At 40.1% G+C, this 19,588-nt stretch overlaps 1 protein-coding gene across 7 annotated transcripts in view; it reads right to left on the bottom strand.

Annotated features, from left to right (window-relative positions):
• Positions 1-1,029: 1,029 nt before the first annotated feature.
• LOC127666491 (zinc finger protein 595-like) overlaps positions 1,030-19,588 on the bottom strand; it is a 29,653-nt gene continuing 11,094 nt past the window's right edge. For 4 of the 7 annotated variants that reach the window (XM_052159334.1, XM_052159333.1, XM_052159332.1 and 1 more), the window contains 3 exons: positions 6,956-7,082; positions 6,404-6,499; positions 1,030-3,072 (listed from right to left, as the gene is read on the bottom strand). In XM_052159334.1, the coding sequence (XP_052015294.1) occupies positions 1,958-3,072; positions 6,404-6,499; positions 6,956-7,079 (1,335 nt within the window). In that variant the 5' untranslated portion in view covers positions 7,080-7,082 and the 3' untranslated portion in view covers positions 1,030-1,957. Of the gene's footprint in view, positions 3,073-5,128; positions 5,198-6,403; positions 6,500-6,955; positions 7,083-9,069; positions 9,197-19,588 lie in introns of those variants that run through there. The other 3 variants (XM_052159337.1, XM_052159331.1, XM_052159338.1) reach the window with 3 other exon arrangements.

The raw sequence follows: 19,588 nt of genomic DNA, 5'->3' as shown, positions 1-19,588 counted from the left end.
GGTCTTGGGGACTTAAACATTACTCGAGTATGACTCAAAATAGAAGGCTTATTTTAACTAGTTTTTTTGTTTTTGGTTTTTTGGTTGTTTTTTTTTTTTTATATTTCTTACATTGGGGTCCATCCTGGGAGCAGCTAATAACACAAAAACCTATACAGAGCTACAGGAAGTGCTGCTGGATGGTTCGTTCAGGTCCAAGTTTATTGTGGATAACTTCACAAAACACTGCTACTGACTTTGACAGTGAATGGCTTCCAAGAGCAGAGAATATAACAGAATATTCAATCAATCTTTACATTAGAAAATTTCCTATAATGGCAGGCTAGCCAGGTAACTGTTTCCTAGGCCTTAACATTTTACCTAGGCCCTAATATTCCATCTTGGCTTTAATATTCTACCTAGGTCCCAAGAATAATCAAATCTATCATCTATGCTCAGTGAGTGCATTTAGCTTTGGTCCTTATTACAGTATGTGAATTTGTTGCTATGAAAATGATGATGGTACACACACAGACACACAGATACACACAGACACACACACACACAGAGACAAGACACACACACAGACACACAGACACACAGACACACACACACATAGGCACAGACACACATACACACACACAGACACACACACAGACACACACACACACAGAGAAGACACACACACACAGACACACAGACACACACACAGACACACACACATACACACAGACACACACACACACATAGACACAGACACACACAGACACACACTCACACACACAGAGACACACACTCACAGACACACAGACACACACACCTTTCTTAATGAAAGCAGATAAGAGATTCTCTATTCTGGAAGCAAACACGATCGACGATCTGTTCTTTCAGCATCTCACTAATTCTTTCTCACTGCAAGCTGGCAGGCACCGGTGCAGATCATTTCACCAAAGTCCATCTTGGTGAGAAATGTGAGTTTATGGAGCTTCTTACAAAACCCATGAGAGATATTACTACAGGCACTTGGGTGACTTCCCCCCCCCCCCCCCCCCCCCCCCCCCGGCAAAAAAAAAAAACCAACAGTAACCACGCCATGGCCCAATACTCAGATTCAGGTAACCTAAACCACAATGTAACAGCATGGTAATAGTTTAATGGTATGCTGATAGTCAGAGAAGAAAGAAATTTATCAATCAAACTGGTTTTTAGAATGGTGGGAGATTATATCAAAGATATGTCTCTAATGTCCTCTGATCACATTCTCAGCATTTTGCTGGTGGATATTAGATATTTAAAATTTCAAAATAATTGAGTAGGTATACAAAGATAAGGTCATGCAATGAGACACTGTTCACACTTGTATGGTTTTTCTACAGTATGAATATTTTGGAATGTAAGCTCTAACATAGAGTAAAACATTTTGCTGCACTCTTCAAATTTTGGTGTTTCTCTCCAGTATGAACCATTTTATACTGAATCAGATAATAGTCAATGGAAAAGGCTTCCCTCCTCCCCATTGACCACAGTTATATGGTTTCTCTTGACATTGAATTTTTTTTTTTTATGTTTCTTCAGTTGAAAATTAGGGTAAATTATTTTGGTATATTCTTCAAACTAGTAAGATTTCACCCCAGTGGACTTAACTTGTGCTGAAACAAGGAACTATTAGAAGACAAGGCTTTCCCACATTGGTCACTTCCTCTCCAAAATGAACAAACTTGTGTTTCTCAAGGGTAGACAGTATACAAAAGGCTTTAAACATTCCACACACTTGTGCCTTCCCAATGAATTATGTGCTGTCTTCGAAGGGCTGAAAAAGAGGAAATGATTTCACCCACTCTTCACACATGTTTCTCTCCGGTGTGAACTTCCTGTGTCTCCTAAGAAAGGAGTGACAGTCTTCATATGTGTATGGCTTCTGTCTAGTATGAATTTCTAGATGCTCCTGTAGATAAGAACTAGAAAATCTTTTGCTACATTATACACGCTCATGGGAAGTGTCAATGGAATGGATTTTGTGTCTTTTAAGGGATGTAAAGGAAGAAAAACATTTCCCACACTCCTCACACGTGTAGGGTTTCTCTCTAGTATGAACTGCTTTGTGTCTCCTAAGAAACGAGTGGTAAAGAAAGGCCTTGTGACATTCTTCACATTTGTACGGTTTCTCTTCAGTATGAATTTTTTGATGTTCCTGAAGGCGGGAGGAACTAGAAAACCTTTTGCCACATTCTATGCACTCATGGGGAGTGTCTTCAGAATGGATGATTTGATGTCTCTTAAGGGATGTAAAAGAGGAAAAACATTTCCCACACTCTTCACACTTGTATGGTTTAACTCCAGTGTGAATTGTTTGGTGTTCCTGAAGCTTTGAAGAACGGGAAAACCCTTTGCCACACTCTTCACACTTGTAGGGATACTCTCCAGAATGCATTCTGGAATGTTCCCTAAGATATGAACGATAGCAGAAGGATTTGCCACATTCTAGACACTTGTACCTTTTCTCTCCAGAATCAATTCCTTTATGCTGGTTCAGGAAGAAAGCAGAGGAAAATACTTTTCCACACTCTTCACACTTGTCAGGTTTCTCTCCAGAATGAATTCTTTGATGCTGCTTCAGCATTGCAGGATAGTAAAATGAATTTCCACACTCCTCACACTTGTAGGGTTTCTCTCCAGTGTGAACCGCCTGGTGCTTCCTGAGATAGGAGTGATGCAGAAAGGCCTTGTGACACTCTTCACATTTGTATGGTTTGTCGCCAGTATGAATCTTTTGATGATGCTGAAGATCTGAGGAACGGAAAAACCCTTTGCCACATTTTTCACACTTGTAAGTTTTCTCGTCAGTATGATATTTCTGGTGTATTAAAAGTGATGAGCGACTGCTAAGGGTTTTGTGACATTCTTTACACTTGTAGGGTTTGTCTCCAATGTAACGTCTCTGGCGTATAGAAAGTGTTGTGTGAGAACTAAGGGCCTTACCACAATCTTCAAAGTAGTAGGGTTCCTCTCCTGTATGAATTCTCTGGCATTGAATACTTAGAGAGTTGTGATCAATGGCCTCGCTGTGATTGTTAAATTCACTGCCTGTTGTTCCTGTTGAGCAAGAGTAGATATATGAACAAAATCTGAGAAGCATTCATCATACTTAGAATGCTTATCTTTAAAATAGAGATGTTTACTCACACATTTATCCATTAATGAAAATCTAGAGTATATTTCAATAGTTGAATGCACTGAGCATAAGTCAAGAAATATAGTAGGTGAACTAATCTATTTTTCTATTGGAATAACTGTAGAACCAAATAAAAGATAGACATAATGTCATATTTTCCAAAGCTAAGTAAGTTATCAGGTCATATTAGTAACAACAATAACCCTATTAAACAATACAAATATGATATAGCTGGACTCCATGAAGTTATAAAGTAGTGTTACCTGGAAAGGGAAAGCCAATTGTGATTGTGTGTGACTGTATCATCATCAAAATAAAAAGAAAATTTATTGTACACTTAAATCCTTATTACTAAATATATGACAGGAAAAACTTTAGAAGATATTTTTTAATTCATAAAGCACTTTGATGGAATGACATTCACTAACAAAAATATGTTCTGTAAAGGTGTTAGGAAAGAATGTTCTGGAATTTGTTAGGAAGGAAATATGTGTGAAGTTACTGTCTTACAAGGGTTTCACACCTTGCTGTTTAGAAATGTGTTCATTGCCAAGACAGCATCAGCGACCCTTGAAATTTCTTCATAAGTCTTTCAGATACATGATCCTTGGCCAGAAGACCGAAGACAGAAGTTCTTAGATTCTGAAAAATGGGGGACTGTCCAGGTTTCAACTGTCTCTAGAAAGTGGTCAAATTTCAGAAGCTATGCTTTGTGCTTCGCATATCCTCAGGTAACCACCATCTTGGATTTCTGAAGGACTGGATGTCACATGTACCTGATACTGTGTAATTTACTTAGTTGCTTTGGTTTTTTCAATGTATATCCGGAAGAAGAGGTTGAGTTTTTTTGTTTTGTTTTGTTTTGTTTTTGTTTTTTGTTTTTTGTTTTTGGACTGAAAAGGTGAGCTGTAGAGGGAGGTGACAATTCCCTAATTGGTTCTTGATTGTCAATAAAGGATAACTCAACTGCTGAGCAAAGGTGGGAAAGGTGGAACTTCTGGGACCCAAGAGGAAGAGAAGAGGGAGAGAAGGAGGATTTCAGAAAAGGCTTTGGAGCAAGGAAGAAGCAACAGACATGTAGGATTTGGGGCCCCTAGAGTTTGCAGCCTCTGTTGCAAGCCAGGGCCAAGGAAGATGGAGGGAGCTTATTGATAAGATTAGGGAAGGAAATTTTTCACCCAGCCAGTGAGCTATCTGGCTATTTTTAAAATAACAAAACTGTCTAGCATTTTCCATCCATGGCATCAAGATGAGCAGGAGGAGAAAGGGGCGGTTAGTCGGTGGAACCTGAATGGCAGCTCAGGAAGGGTGCCACCTGGCGACTTGGCAAAGCTAGTCATTGGGGTGGGGGGTGGGGCGATTGCTGTACCTGGGAAAAATGGCTGATGGCAAAGCTAAGACGAGCAGTGACTGATCTCGGAGCACAATGTGCAGGTGGAGCACCCGAAAAGAAACAAGCGTGTTTTTTAAAAATCACAGGCAACAAACAACAACAAATAGGAATTAACAACAAATAGGAATTAATTAATCACCATAAACAATGGTCATTAATGTCTCTCTATATCAATTACATCAATTTTCCAATAAGTGAAAAAAGGCAAACAGATGAATGCAAAACAGGATCCATTTGTGTGGTACCTTAAAAAACACACCTTGACATCAAAGATACACACAACATCAGAGCAAAGTGTTGGAAAAAGAGTTTATAAGGAAATGGACCCAAAAGGCAAGTTGGTATAGCTATTCTAATATATAATAATAACAAAAAAGACTTCCAACCAAAATTAATTAAAACACATGGGGAAAGACACTTCATCCTCATCAAAGGGAAAATCCACCAGGGTGACATCTCAATTCCCAACATCTATGTCCCAATTGCAAGGCCACCCATATTTGCAAAAGAAACTATACTGAAGCTTAAATCACACATGGACCCTCACATATTAATAGTGGGAGGCTTAAATACCCCACTCTTACCAATTGACATGCCATCCAGACAAAAACACAGAAGTATTAGAGCCAACGGATGTTATGAATCAAATGTACCTAAAATATATACAAAAGAACACATCACCCAAACATAAAAGAATATACTTTCTTACCATCTTACAGAATCTTCTCCAAAACTACATCCAGTCACAAAGCAAGATTTAAAAGATATAAGAAAACTGAAATGCCTCCCTGTATCCTATCAGACCACCATGGATTAGAGGTAGACTTCAATAACAACTGAAAGTTTACAAACTCATGGAAACTGAAAACTCTTTACTGGATGGCTATTGGGTCAAGGCAGAAAGTAAGAAAGAAATGAAAAGACTTCCTAGAATTGAATGAAAATGAATGCACAGCACACCCAAACTTACAGGGGACACAAGTCAAGGAGTCCTATGAAGAAAGGACATAGCACTTAGTGCCTTCATAAAGAAATTGGGGAAATTTCATTCATTATATGAACTTAACAGCACATCTGTAAGCCCCATAACAAAAAGAAGCAAACATACCCAAGAGGATATATGGCAGGAATAATCAACGAATGAAGAGTTGGTTCTTTGAGAAAATCAACAAGATGGACAAACCCTTATCCAAACTAAGGAAAAGTCAGAGAGAGAGAACATCCAAATTAACAAAATCAAAAGGAAAAGAAAAAGGAGGCTCTAACACCAGGCACCAAGAAAATCCAAAGAATCATTCGGTCATACTTCAAACGCTGGTACTTCATAAAATTGGAAAATCCAAAATAAATGCATAATTTTCTTCTTAGACACCACTCATTGAAGTTGAGTCAAGATCATATATATCATTTAAATGGACCTAAATACCCTAAGGAAATAGAAGCAGTGATTAAAATTCTTCCAAGCCAAAACAGAGTAAGCCAATGCCTCCCTTCAGGGTGAAAAGTTCTTTCTCCGTCAGCCTGCCTGTTCTTCATGGCCAGCAAGTAAATGATTTAGTCCAACCAGCTTTGGGTTGCATCCCCCTGTGTCTTACATTATAATGTCTACTTAAAAAGATGAAGAACTTTGCATGCTCCTTAAATATAAGCAGAGCTTACCAAAGGGGAAATATAAGCTCAATACCTTAACCATTATAAATGTCTGAGTTATGTCTTTTCATGATAGCAGAAGACTTTAAAGGCAACAACCTTGTAAACAATTTCTACCACAACAAATGTCTCCATGTTCGTGGTAGATCCTGGCTTCCTCTCTTATCTTCGGATGTCTCACTATCCCCTGACCCCTCATTTCTACACACCTGGAGGACTGGCGGCTGCTGCTTGTCTCTTCACACCCGAAGACCCTTGGTTTTGCTCCAGAAATGTTACCAAGTAAGGCTTAGCGACAGCAAGACCTGTTTGTAAAAAAGAGAATCAACACTGTTGGAGTGTTCTTTTACTGGGAATAGGCTAGTTCTGTCTAGAATACTGCTGATAAGAAAAGAGATGATGCAATAAAAGAAATGATAACAAATTAATCTTTTATATGTTTTCTTATAGGTATATTAAAATATTGTGTGGGGGGGCTTACAATCTAAAGATTCTGGTTTTCATTTAAAGGAAAAACACTCAAAACTGAATTGTGAAATATTTTCATTAAGTTTCCAAGATTCCTACTAGAGTGAAGGAAATATACTTCCAACACACAGGTTACAAACACAGAAGAAATAAAAGCAAGATGTATCTTAGCTATACACCAGTCTCCCCAATATTTCTTTAAAAGGAAGGATATAATAGAAAGCTCAGTGATATAATATACCAATGGAAGAAGCTACACATCAGTGGTGATTCTCTATAGATGCAATGCTCACCCAGAGACACAAGGTTGCCGTAATTCTCCAGCATCACATCCCTGTACAGATCCCACTGAACAGGCTCCAGACATTCCCTCTCTTCTGGAGAGAAATCAATGGCCACATCCCTGAAGGACAGCATTTCCTGAAATAAAAGCCAATAAATGATATCACTCTATTAATTGATTAAAACCATTAATAATAATATAAATACTAATAAACTTCAATGTCACAAGCCAGTCTCCTGCTCACAAACACTTGGTTTGACTAAAAATTGGCAAAACATGAAACTTTACAGAGGACAGGGTGAGGAGTCCACAATGTGCTAATCAGGTCTACAGGGCTGTGTTACCTCCACAGACCTTCATGATCCCTCAATTCACTAAAATCCCTAAGCCCACATCTGTCCTCACACCAACTCATGTCTCCATCCTGAAAGGGGTTCACGCGCTCAACATCATGGTCTCCTCAACATCATGGTCTCCTCAACATCATGGTCTCCGACAGAACAAGGAGAGGTGGCAGCTTTTATTACTTTTCACTCAGCATTGTAGGATCGACCTTGCTGGGACAATCAGGACAAAGCTCAGAGGATCCTGGGGTGACACTGTTCTGTCTCCATGTGGGAGCAGTAGTGTGAGGATTCAGCTCACAGTGGTAGACATTTTTGTTATGAAGTTGGAAACCAGAAGCTAACATTGAGATGTTGAAAAGATAAAAATGCTGTGAAGAGCAGACTTACAGTCCCTCAGATAGGAAAGACTGAAGAGAGAGAGCACGATATCCAGAAGCACGGAGAATTTATTGGGGAACATAGATGTTTGGTTCAATAGTAGGTTAATCAATCAGGACAGACAGCTCGTTCACAAAATCCATAAATCAGAACTGTACATTCACCAAGGGTCAGTCAACTGAAACAGGCAGCGTGTGTGCAATCTTAAAGTGAGGGCACCTCTGGTGTCTTTTGTTAACACCTCAGTGACAGGTTTTACAATCCTAAGTTTACAACCTCTGAGGCAAAAGTTTTATCTTTTGTTTTACTTAGGTAGGTTTTTCATTCACTCTCCATTGAGAAACCACTCAATGTCCTTTTAGCAAACACCTGTGTCAAGCTACTTTCAAGTGAGAAACTAAACAGTCTCCATGAGGGATTCTTAATCCAAGTGGACCATCTTTAAATTCACAATTCATTTCAAGGAAAGCAGGAGAAGCATCTTATACCCCAATCTCCCGTTCAGGACTCTGACCCTGGAACCTAGCAACTTCTGTCACAACAAAGCCAGGCAAGAGTAATTGCTTTTGCGATGGTTAAAAGCAGCTTCATTTCCAACTAAGCATTGCACAACACAGCACCAAAACAAACAGCAAACAGTAGTAACTGGACGTGCATTCTCCTTTTGTAATCTGTCTTAACTGCTGCTTGCTCAGAAATAAACAAACAAAACACCTCACATAGCAGAAAATCCCCAGAGTGGAGATATTTTCGGTGTGTGCCTTTAAAAATTCCAACCCCTGTCTTCCCTTTTGCAGCAATTCTCAAACTGGCAAAGGAGACTGTGGCGCTAAATAAACAGTTCTGGTTGGTTGGTTGGTTGGTTGCTTGCTTGCTTGCTTGGTTTGGTTTTTGCCTTTTAATTCCTAGTTTTGTTCGGAGGTTTTTCTCAGTGCTCTTGAACCTCTTAACAGACAGTCATAAATCACAGAAAAGACCAGATCTCCTCTTGGCTAAACATACCGAGAAATCCTGTAGCAGCCACGGGAGAGTGACCCAGCTAATGAGCGAACGCTTCCACCAGCAAGGTGGGAAGTGAACGCCCGCCCGGCAGCACCACGTCCAGGCAAAGACCTTCACCCAACCAGCACTGCCCAGGCAATTCTGGTCCTTACAAGCTTCTCCATTCCTAAAGTACCAAACTAGTTCTTCTGACACAGAAGCACACGTTGGACTCAGGCAGCTAAATGCATTCTAATACAGAGGTCAGTCCCTCCACCACACGCAGCGACCTCTCCCCAGCCCTGGCCAGAAAGTTCCTCCAAATCAGCTCCTCCCGGTTCCCATTCCACCCCGTGCGTGTTCCCTCCGGACCCACGCACCCTGCACAGCCCCTGTGGCAACTGAACCCTGGACCAACCTTCATGTCAGAGATCCAACGGGAGAGCCTAAAAGGACCAAAGTCTGGCCCAGCTTTGGATACGAGCCGCACATGCTTACTAAAAGATGAACTCTGTTTACCAAAAGTACCGACCTGTGACGTCAGGGTGCTACGGACTACATTTCCCACAAGTCTGTGCGATGGCGTTGAAGTAGTCCTGGGAAAGCGAGTTAGTTGTACAACTTAATGGTCCTGGGTTTCTGCACTGATGTCTGTCTGCAAAGTAGTGCTATCTAGTTAGGAAACATGGAGACCACGAACTGTGACCATTTCTTATGTGCCGAAAGTTTATGTAAGATGCAGTTTTCCCCAGTTCCTGTGGCCCAGCTTGACGGGGAGGCGGATTTTCATGGTAAAGTTCATAATTACTTCATTTCCGTGGGAAAATACAGCTATTTTCCTCACTGCTCACTGCCTCACTGCTAGCTACGTGGTAGTAAGCTGGTTTGCAGAAACCAGAGCAAGTGTTAATCATTTCAAAAGAGTTTTACAATTTTCTGGAGGAGGGAAGTTGCTGGAAGCTTATCTTTTAGTAACTGAGAGTGGGGTGCCTAGCACAAAATAGTTTTCCTCACAGAGGATGGAGAGCAAAAGCAGGAAGTCAGGATGCTTTTGACATTCGAGATTCACAGCCTGAGGTGGTGGTGCTCACCTTCAATCTAGCATACTGGAAGCAAATGCAGGCCCCTCTGTGAGTTCAAGCCTGCCTTGTTTACATAGTGCCTCCCAGGCCAGCCAGGGCTACACAGTGAAACCCTGTCTCCAAAACAAAACAAAAAGAAAAGAAAAACAAATGAACAACAACAAAACCAGAAATATCCAGATTCATCACAGAAGATATTTGTGAATTACGACTTTACACGTTATGTTTGTTAAGTTTACAAGTTGTTTCTCATCAAAATGTTTATTTTAATCTGATGCCCTCTTCTGGTGTGTCTGAAGACATCGACAGTGTACTCATATACATTAAATAAGTAAATAAATAAATAAATAAATAAATCTTTTTAAAAAAATCAAGGAGAGAAAAGGGGATTTCGCCACGACAGGGGTGTAACCAGTAAGGAGCAGGAGGGAGAAATGGACAAAACATAGGAGTGAACGGGAAAGCTGCCCCAGAAGGGTCCAGGGCAGCAAGGACAGAACACAGATTTAGTAAGTATTAGAATATGCTACCCTCACTGATATAGGGAAGGCATATTCAAAATTAAGCTGACGTACGTGTGTCTTTCATTCGTGAATCCAGAGCCCTGGGGAGGGTGCAGAAAAGCAGAATTTGTCACCAGGAGCATAGAGCAGATTTTAACAATTTTCTGCTACAGAAAATGACTTTAGATCCAATCTTATAAAGATGATAGAGGACTTTAAAGAGGAAATCAATAAATTCCTTAATGAAATATAGGAAAATAAAATCAGATAGAGGTCTTTAAAAAGCAAACAAACAAATCCCTTAAAGACATACAGGAAAATAAATTTAAACAAGCGAAGGAAATAAATAAAACCGTGCAAGGCCCGAAAGTGGAAACAGAAACACACACACACACATGCACAAACTGAGGAAATTGATGCAAGCATCACCAAATAAATACAGGAGATGGAAGAATCTCAAGTGTAGAAGATACAATCGAAGACATTGATACAGCGTCAAAGAAAATGTTAAATCTAAAAAACTCCTGACACAAAACATCCAGAAAAATCTGGGATACCACAAAAAGACCTAACCTAAAAATAATAGGAATAGAAGGCAAAGAGTCCTAGCTCCAAGGCCCAGAAATATTCTCAACAAAATCATAGAAGAAAACCTTCCCAACCTAAAGAAAGAGACGCCTATGAACATACAAGAAACTTATAGAGCCGGGCAGTGGTGGCGCACACCTGTAATCCCAGCACTCTGGGAGGCAGAGGCAGGCAAATTTCTAAGTTCGAGGCCAGCCTGGTCTACAGAGTGAGTTCCAGGACAGCCAGGGCTTTCCAGAGAAACCCTGTCTCCAAAAAACCAAATCCAAAAAAAAAAAAAAAAAAAAAAAAAAAGAAGAATATATTGATATTCTATAGCAATTAGACTGGTTCAGAAAAGAAAATTCTCCCAACAGATAATAATCAAAACACAAAATCTATAGAACAGAAAATATTAAAAGCAGCAAAGGAAAAAGGCCAGGTAACATACAAAGGTAGATCTATCACAATTACACCTGGGTTCTCAACAGAGACTCTAAAAGCTAGAAGGGGCAGGATAGATATCCTGCACCTCTAAATAAATAAATAAACCACAGGTGCCAACCTACACTACAATAGCCGGCAAAACAATCACCATAGATGAAGAAAACAAAACATTTTAAGACAAATCTAAATTCAAACAATATCTATCTACAAATCCAACCCTACAGAAAATACTAGAAGGAAAACTCTAACCCAAGAAGGATAACTACATTCAGGAAAACACAGGAAATAAACAATTCCATACCAGCAAAAACAAGGAAAGCATACATACCCATGGACACCAACAACATCAAAATAACAGGAAATAGCAATCACTAATCATTAATATCTCTCAAATCAGTGACTCAATTCCCAAAATAAAAATAGAAAGACACAGGCTAACAGAAGGGATGCAAAAACAGAATTCATCATTCTGCTACATACAGGAAATACACCTCAACCAAAAGGATAGACATTACCTCAGAGAAAGGGGCTGGAAAAAACGTTTCCCAAGCAATCAGAACCAAGAATCAAGCTGGAATAGCCATTCTAAAAATCTAATAAATTATACTTTCAATCAAATTTAATCAAAAGAAACAGGGAAGAACACTTCATACTCATCAGAGGAAAGATCGACCAAGATGATATCTCAATTCTGAACATCTATGTCCCAAACATAAGGCTCCAATACATTTGTAAAAGAAACATGGGTAAAACTTAAATCATACATAGAACCCCATCTTCTCAACATCATATGGATCCTTCACCAAAACTGACCATACAGGTGGTCACAAAGCAAGCTTCAACAGGTACAAGAAAACAAAATAATTTCTTGCATTTTATCAGACCACCATGGATTAAAGCTGGACTTCAACAACAACAGAAACACTGGAAAGACTACACACTCTTGGAAATTGAACAACTCTCTGCTCAACTCGCTATCTCTGTGTCAGGGAAGAAATAAAGAAAGGAATTAAAGATGTTCTAGAATTCAATGAAAATGAAGGCACAACATACCTAAATTAATGGGACACAATGAAAGCAGTGCTAAGAGGAAAGTTCAGAGCACTAAGCGCCTCGATAAAGAAATTAGAAAGTTCTCATATTAGCAATTTAAAAGTACATATGAAAATTCTAGAAAAAAAAAAAGAAAGAACACCAAAGAGGAGTAGAAGGCAGGAAATAATCAAAATCAGGGCTGAAATCAATCAGTTAGAAACAAAGAAAACAATACAAAGGATCAAGGAAACCAAGAGTCGATTCTTTGGGAAAATAAGATAGACCAATCCTTAGCCAAACTAACCAAGAGACAGAGAGACAGTATCCAAATAAACGAAGTCAGTAATGAAAAAGGAAACATAAAAAACTGATACTGAAGAAATTTCAAGAATCATTAGGTCTTACTTCAAAAACCTGTACGTCACAAAATTGGAAAATCTTAACAAAATGAATGATTTTCTAGACAGATACCAATCACCGAAGTTACATCAAAACCAGGTAAATTATTTAAACAGCCCCATAAACCCTAAAGAAATAGAAGCAGTCATTAAAAGTCTCCCAACCAAACATCTCCCAGGGCCCAATGGTTTTAGTGCATAATTCTACCATACTTTCAGAGAAGAGATAATTCCAATACTCCTCAAACTATTCCACAAAATAGGAACAGAAGGAACTAATTGTATGAGGCCACAGTCACCCTGATAACTAAACACACAAAAAATCAACAAAGAAAGATAACTTCAGACTGATTTATCTTATGAACATTGATGCAAAAATACTCACAAACTGAATCCAGAAACATATCAAAGATATGATCCATCAAGATCAAGTACATGTCATACCAGATGGTTCAATATACAAAAATCCATCAACATACACCACCATATACACAAACTGAAAGAAAAAAAAATCACATGATTATCTCATTAGGCACCAAAAAAGCCTTTGATAAAATCCAACACCCCTTCATGTTAAAGGTATTAGAGAAATCAGGGATACAGGGTACATATCTAAACAAACAAGGCAATAAACAGCAAGCTAATATCATCAAACTAAATGAAGAGAAACTTAAAGCATTTTCACTAAAATCAGGAACAAGACAAGGCTGCCCACTCTCTCCCTGTGTATTCAATATAGTACTTGAAATTCTAGCTAGATCAATAAGACAAATAAATAAGATCAAGGGGATACATTGGGAAGGAAGAGGTCAATGTATTCTTATTTGCAGATGATATGATAGTATATATCAGTGACCCAAAAACTTCTATCAGAGAACTTTTACTGCTGACAAACACCTTCACTAAAGTGACTGGATACAAAATTAGCTCAAAGAAATCAGTAGGCTGCTGGGCAGTGGTGGTGCACGCCTTTAATCCCAGCATGCAGGAGGCAGAGACAGGCGGATCTCTGAGTTCAAGGCCAGCCTGGTCTACAGAGTGAGTTCCAGAACAACCAGGACTACAGAGAGAAACTCTACCTGAGGGGTGGGGGGAAGAAATTAGTAGCCCTCCTTTATACAAATGATAAACAGGCTGAGAAAGAAATTAGGGAAACAACACCATTTACAATAGGTATGAAATATATAAAATATCTTGCTGTACCTCTAACCAAGCAAGTCAAAGATCAGTATGACAAGACCTTCAAGGTCCCAAAGAAAGAAATCGAAGAGGATCTCAGAAGATGAAAAACTCTCCCATGCTCATGGATAGGCAGGATTAACATAGTGAAAATGGCCATCGTACCAAAAGCAATCAACAGATTCACTGCAGTCTTCTTTACAATTCCAACACAGTGTTTATTGACCTTGAAAGAACAATTCTCAACTCATATGGAAAAACAAAAAAGCTCAGGACAGCTAAAATAATCCTCAACAAAAAAAGAACTTCTGGAGGAATCACCATCCCTGATCTCAAGCTATATACTACAGAGCAATAGCAATTAAAAAAAACAACAACCCTTCCTGGTATCAGGACAGAAACAGACACATAGTTCAATAGAATAGAACTGAAGACCCAGAAAAAAGCCCACATACATGCAGACCCTTGGTTTTTGATAAAGAAGCCAAAGCATAAAACGGGGAAAAAGGGCAACTTCAACAAAGCAAATAGATCCATAATTACCACCCTGCACAAAACTCAAGTCCAAGTGGATCAAGGACCTCAACATAAAACCACATACACTAAATGTCATAAAAGAGAAAATGGAAAATACGCTTGAACACCTTGGTTCAAGAGACAACTTCCTGAACAGAACATCAATGTCTCAGTCTCTAAGATCAATAATTGATAAATGGGACCTCATGAGACTGTAAACCTTCTGTAAGCAAAAGACATTGTTAATAGGACAAATCAGCAGCCCATAGATTGGGAAAGGATCTTCATCAACGCTATGTCTGGCAGAGGGCTAATATCTAAAATTTACAAGGAACTCAAGAAGTTAGAAACAAACAATCTAAATAACTCAGTTAAAAAGTGGTGTATAGAACTAAAGAGAAAATTCTCAACAGAAGAATATCGAATGGCCGCGAAGCACTTAAAGAAAGGATCAAAGTCCTTAGTCATCAGGGAAATGCAAATCAAGACAACTGTGAGGTTTCATCTTATACCCATCAGAATGGCTAAGATTAAAAACTCAAGAGACAGCATGCCAGCAAGGATATAGAGCAAAGGGAACACTTCTTCCTCGCTGGTGGGAGTACAAATGTGTACAACCACCTTAGAAATCAATTTGGCATTGTCTCAGAAAACTGGGTATAGTTCTACCTCAAGACCCTGCTATAGCCAAAAGTCACTCCAACATTGCACAAAGACACTTGCTTAACTATGTTCCTGCCAGCTTTATTCATAATAGCCAGAAACTGGAAGGAATCTAGATATTCCTCAACTGAAGAATGGATAAAGAAAATGTGGTACGTGTACACAATGGAATACTATTCAGCTATGAAAATGGAGACATCATGAATTATGCAGGCAAATGAACGGAACTTGAGAATATCATCCCAAGTGAGGTAACCCAGTCCCAAAAGGATTTACATGATATGTACTCATGCAAAAGTGGATATAAGCCATAAAATACAAGTAGCATATAATAGTCCACAGACCCAAAGAAGCTAAACAAGAAGAAAGGCCCAAGCAAGGAAGTTGAATCTCACTTAGAAAAGGGAATAAAATCATCATTAAGAGGCAGATAGAGGGGGAACTGGGAAGCAGGAGGGATAGGAGGGGAATGGGGTTCAGGATCAAGTGTGTGGAAGCACAGGAGAGATGACCACATGGCCATGAAAATGAATGGAAATCTGCAAATGACAGGGTTGAGGAGTTGGGGGCCACCTCAAGGATGAGACAGAGATCTGGGATAAGGGAGGTGCCTGAGAATCAATTGGGGTGACCTTAGCTGTGACTCACTGCTTTTTGGATATGGAGCCTGAAGAGGCCAACTCCTGTAGCCAGCCTGGAACCCCAGTGGAGTGATAGATATTCCAACCCATCCACAAACATTTCAACCCCAAATTTATCCTGTCTACAAGAAATGCAAGCACAGGGCGATGGAGCAGAGACTGAGGAAATGGCCAATCAATAACCGGCCCAATTTGAAACCCATTCCATGGGCAAGTGCCAATCTGTGACACTCCTAATGATACTGTTATGATTTCTAGGCAGGAGCATGTTGCCCTGGAAGAGGCTCCACCCACAGCTGACTCTGACAGGTACATACACTCACGGCCAAACAGTGGATGGAGGCTAGGGACTGTTAGGGGATAAAAGGCTCCAAATGGGATAGGAACTCTGTAGGAAGACCAGCAGTAAACTGACCTGTACCCCTGGGGGTCTGAGCCCGCTGGACCTAGACCTCCCCACTCCTAAGTAGCAGATGTATAGCTTGGCCTTTGGGTGGGTCCCAAACAACTGGAATGGGGGCTGTCCCAAAAGCTGTTTCTGTACGTGGGATCTATTTTACTAGCTGAGCTGCCTTGTTTGGCCTGAATGGGAAAGGAAGCACATAGTTTCCAAGAGACTTGAAGCGCCGGGAGGTGGGGTGGGGCTGACACATGCTCAGAGAAGGATGGCAGGATTGTGGGAGGGGGGTGATCGGGCGGGGGGGGGGGGGGCAGGGAGTAGAATACAAACTGAATAAGTAAAAAAATAAATTTAATTTAAAAAGAGAGAAAGAGAGAAAACCAGAAGCAGTAAACCAATGTGGACAAGAGGATTACATGTTTAAGATTATTTCTGAATTCCCCTTGGATGCTGTTGCCTATGCCTCCTGCTGCTATGGATCTTATAGCAGAAGAATCCTGAATCCAAAGTAGGTAGGGGAACATGTGGACCCTGTTTCTAAGTAAAAAGTGGGAAAACAGATAGGGAACTTCCTTAGGGGCAAAGCACTAGCCTAGAAGGGGGGTTTTGGATTAATATTCAGTACTGCACATGCGTAAGGGAGCCTTGTTCTCCCGTATTGACACCCTGTGTGAAGAGACACTGCGAGATGTGATAAGCTTTAGTGCAAGTCACAGGGGAATCAGCTTTTGATGGACTGATTGCCTAGGAGCTTTGCAGAAGAACTTTGCAGAAGAACTTTGCAGAAGAATTTTTACACCAAAGGCCTTTTTTTCAAGTCAATTCCAGCATACTGAAACCTCTTATCTGATCTAGGAGTTGTCTTAGGATACCATTACCTAAGCAAACACAGTCATGAGAAGAATGTCACACTTGCCAGAGGTCACATTATGACTGAAGGTCATGACTAAGCTTCTATAATTCTCAAGGAAGACTGACCGCATGAATCTTTGATAACAATCACAGATTAGGCATGGGAGATCTTTACAAGGCCCACGAGCCCTCACTCTGGAGTAAATTCAAGGTGCAATGGCTCTTCTAAAATTCACTGATCAGAAGCCACAGCAGGAAACAGTTTTCATGTGAAATTGGAATCCATAGAGTGCTATGTCATACAGGTTAGTCAACAGACACATAGATTGTCTAAATCACTGAACAAAGTTAAAGTCTTGCTCTGTTGTTTACTAGTAAAGATCTCACAGAATCCATCTCAGCACCTTTTCATCTGCAGGTTCTTTGAGTTTTCATTCATTAGGTTTTGTAAGAATGTTAGTTTTTGCGAGAGTTCTACCAGAATTTCTGAAATATTTCCCTGGGTTTTCACAACTCAGGTGAGTATTAATCTTCAGGTGTTCCTGAACTCATGCTACCCTTACCTGTCACCCTCCCAGGAGGAGGGATGTACAATTCCTGCCATTACAGAGATATGTATAATAATCCGTCATCCACTATTGTAATTCCATATGCAGAGGTTTGATTTTTTCTGGCGTAATTAGTGTTGGCTTTTCTGATACTGAAATTGTTGGTATAGGACAGTATTTTGAAAGTCAAGATTATCTGCCTTGAACTTCCCTCAGTCTCTCCAAGTCAGGATATATAAATGATTTTCCCTCAAAAATATATACATATATATCTCAGAAATATATTGACAGAATTATCAAATGAACTAACTGGAATTTGAGACCCAAATATCTCATTTTAAACCACAATCTTCTCCCCTGGTACCTTCCAATTTCCCTTTCATCTAACAGGCATATCATTTAATCCCTCTCTAAAAGTCCTCCTAGACTTTACCAGTCCCAGTAGTAGTCATAGACTTCAAGATCACTACTTCAGCATGCAATCAGACAGTTGAAATGTGCCTTTTGCAAATTGGGGACGGGTCATGGAAGCGATCCAGTATGGATCTAGCAAGAAAGTATGACGTCAGTGCAGGGGGAACACCCAGTTCCTATAGAAAACTTCTTCATGGTGTGGTATAGCAAGGCCTCATGTACCCATGCATGTTTTATGACTGGTTTTGGCTTCTGCAGATGTCCACATACTTATTAACCACAGTGGATTCCTACAGGCAATGGTAGTGACATTTCTGGCCAATGCTGTTTCATCGTAGACACCACTACATCTGGCTCTGACCATCTATCTCCCTATCTCTTCTCCCTCAGGGATCCCTGAGATTTGGCATTGGGGTGTGACGTAGGTGTCCTACTTAGGTCACTGTGTCCACGGGGTACTAGTTGCTGCAGGTAAGGATTGGTGAATTTGTGTATTATTTTGCTTCTACCACACAATCCATATTTTCTGGCAGATTTTGAGAAGTGCTTGAATCTCTGGGTAGAAAATGAAAAAAGTAAATTAACCGAAAGCACTTGAATTCATTTCGTTACCATATCCACTTATCAGAATAACAGTCAGGTTCTCCCCAGGGCTTACCTCCTCCATAGGCACAGGTTGATCACTGCGTTAACTCCACCTGTTATTAGCTATAGCCTGTGGGCGGAGCTTTAATTCCAGTGACATGATGACGATCAGGTCACCATTGCGCCAGGAGGCTCATCTTCCTGATTATACTCCATGGTTCATAGTTGAGTGAGAATGTTTCCTACTTTACACCTATGATAGCACAGAGAAAGCCCCAGGACTCTGAAAGCCACCCACAACAGAAGAAGACCTCATGTTGGCACCACTTGATTTTACAGCCACAGTTCACAGAATGAGAATTCTGTTGTTTACTTCATTACTGGCAAGTGAACAAACCACGTGGGAAGGGTTTAGATATTCATGGGGAAACGTACCAAGACTAAAGTAAGAACTGCATATGCAAGGCTTCATACTTCTTATTCCGGCATCTGATAATGTTGGGGTCCAGGAATCAACTCACAAACCACATGAACACCAAGGACAGTCAGACAAGGACAGTTTATTGAGCATATGCCCAATAAGCATCAGTCACAGCTATAGTCCAGATTGTGGAAATTAATCATGACCTGGAGTTTGGGTCTTACAGGGATTTTAAAGCCCCAAATCCACAAACATCTGTGTCAAGTCATGTCACCATCAGGCTGTAGGGACGGGGGCTTTCCTTAGGAACATGTCTTTGCTGTGCCCTATTCCTGCTCCCATTGGTTGGGGCATTCCACTGTGTCAGACACTTACCTGGTCTAACATTTGTGTCCTAACTTGGCAAGCAGATGTCAGTTACCCACTTGTATGTCTCTTTCTGCCAAGTAAGATGTCAGTTCCCAGGGAGGTCTTGGGAACTTAAATGCTACTGGAATATGAATCAAAATAGAAGGCTTATTTTAAATAGTTTTTTATATCTTTTACATTGGGGTCCGTCCCAGGAGCAGCTTATACCACAAAAACCTATACAGGAAGTACTGTTGGATGGTTAGTTCGGATCCAAGCTTATTGTAGGTAACTATGCAAAACAGTTCAACTGACTTCTATAGCGATTAGTTTCCAAA

The sequence above is a fragment of the Apodemus sylvaticus genome, chromosome 16, assembly GCF_947179515.1.
Source record: "Apodemus sylvaticus chromosome 16, mApoSyl1.1, whole genome shotgun sequence".
Taxonomy (NCBI): domain Eukaryota; kingdom Metazoa; phylum Chordata; class Mammalia; order Rodentia; family Muridae; genus Apodemus; species Apodemus sylvaticus.
This window is presented reverse-complemented; position numbering and strand designations above follow the sequence as displayed.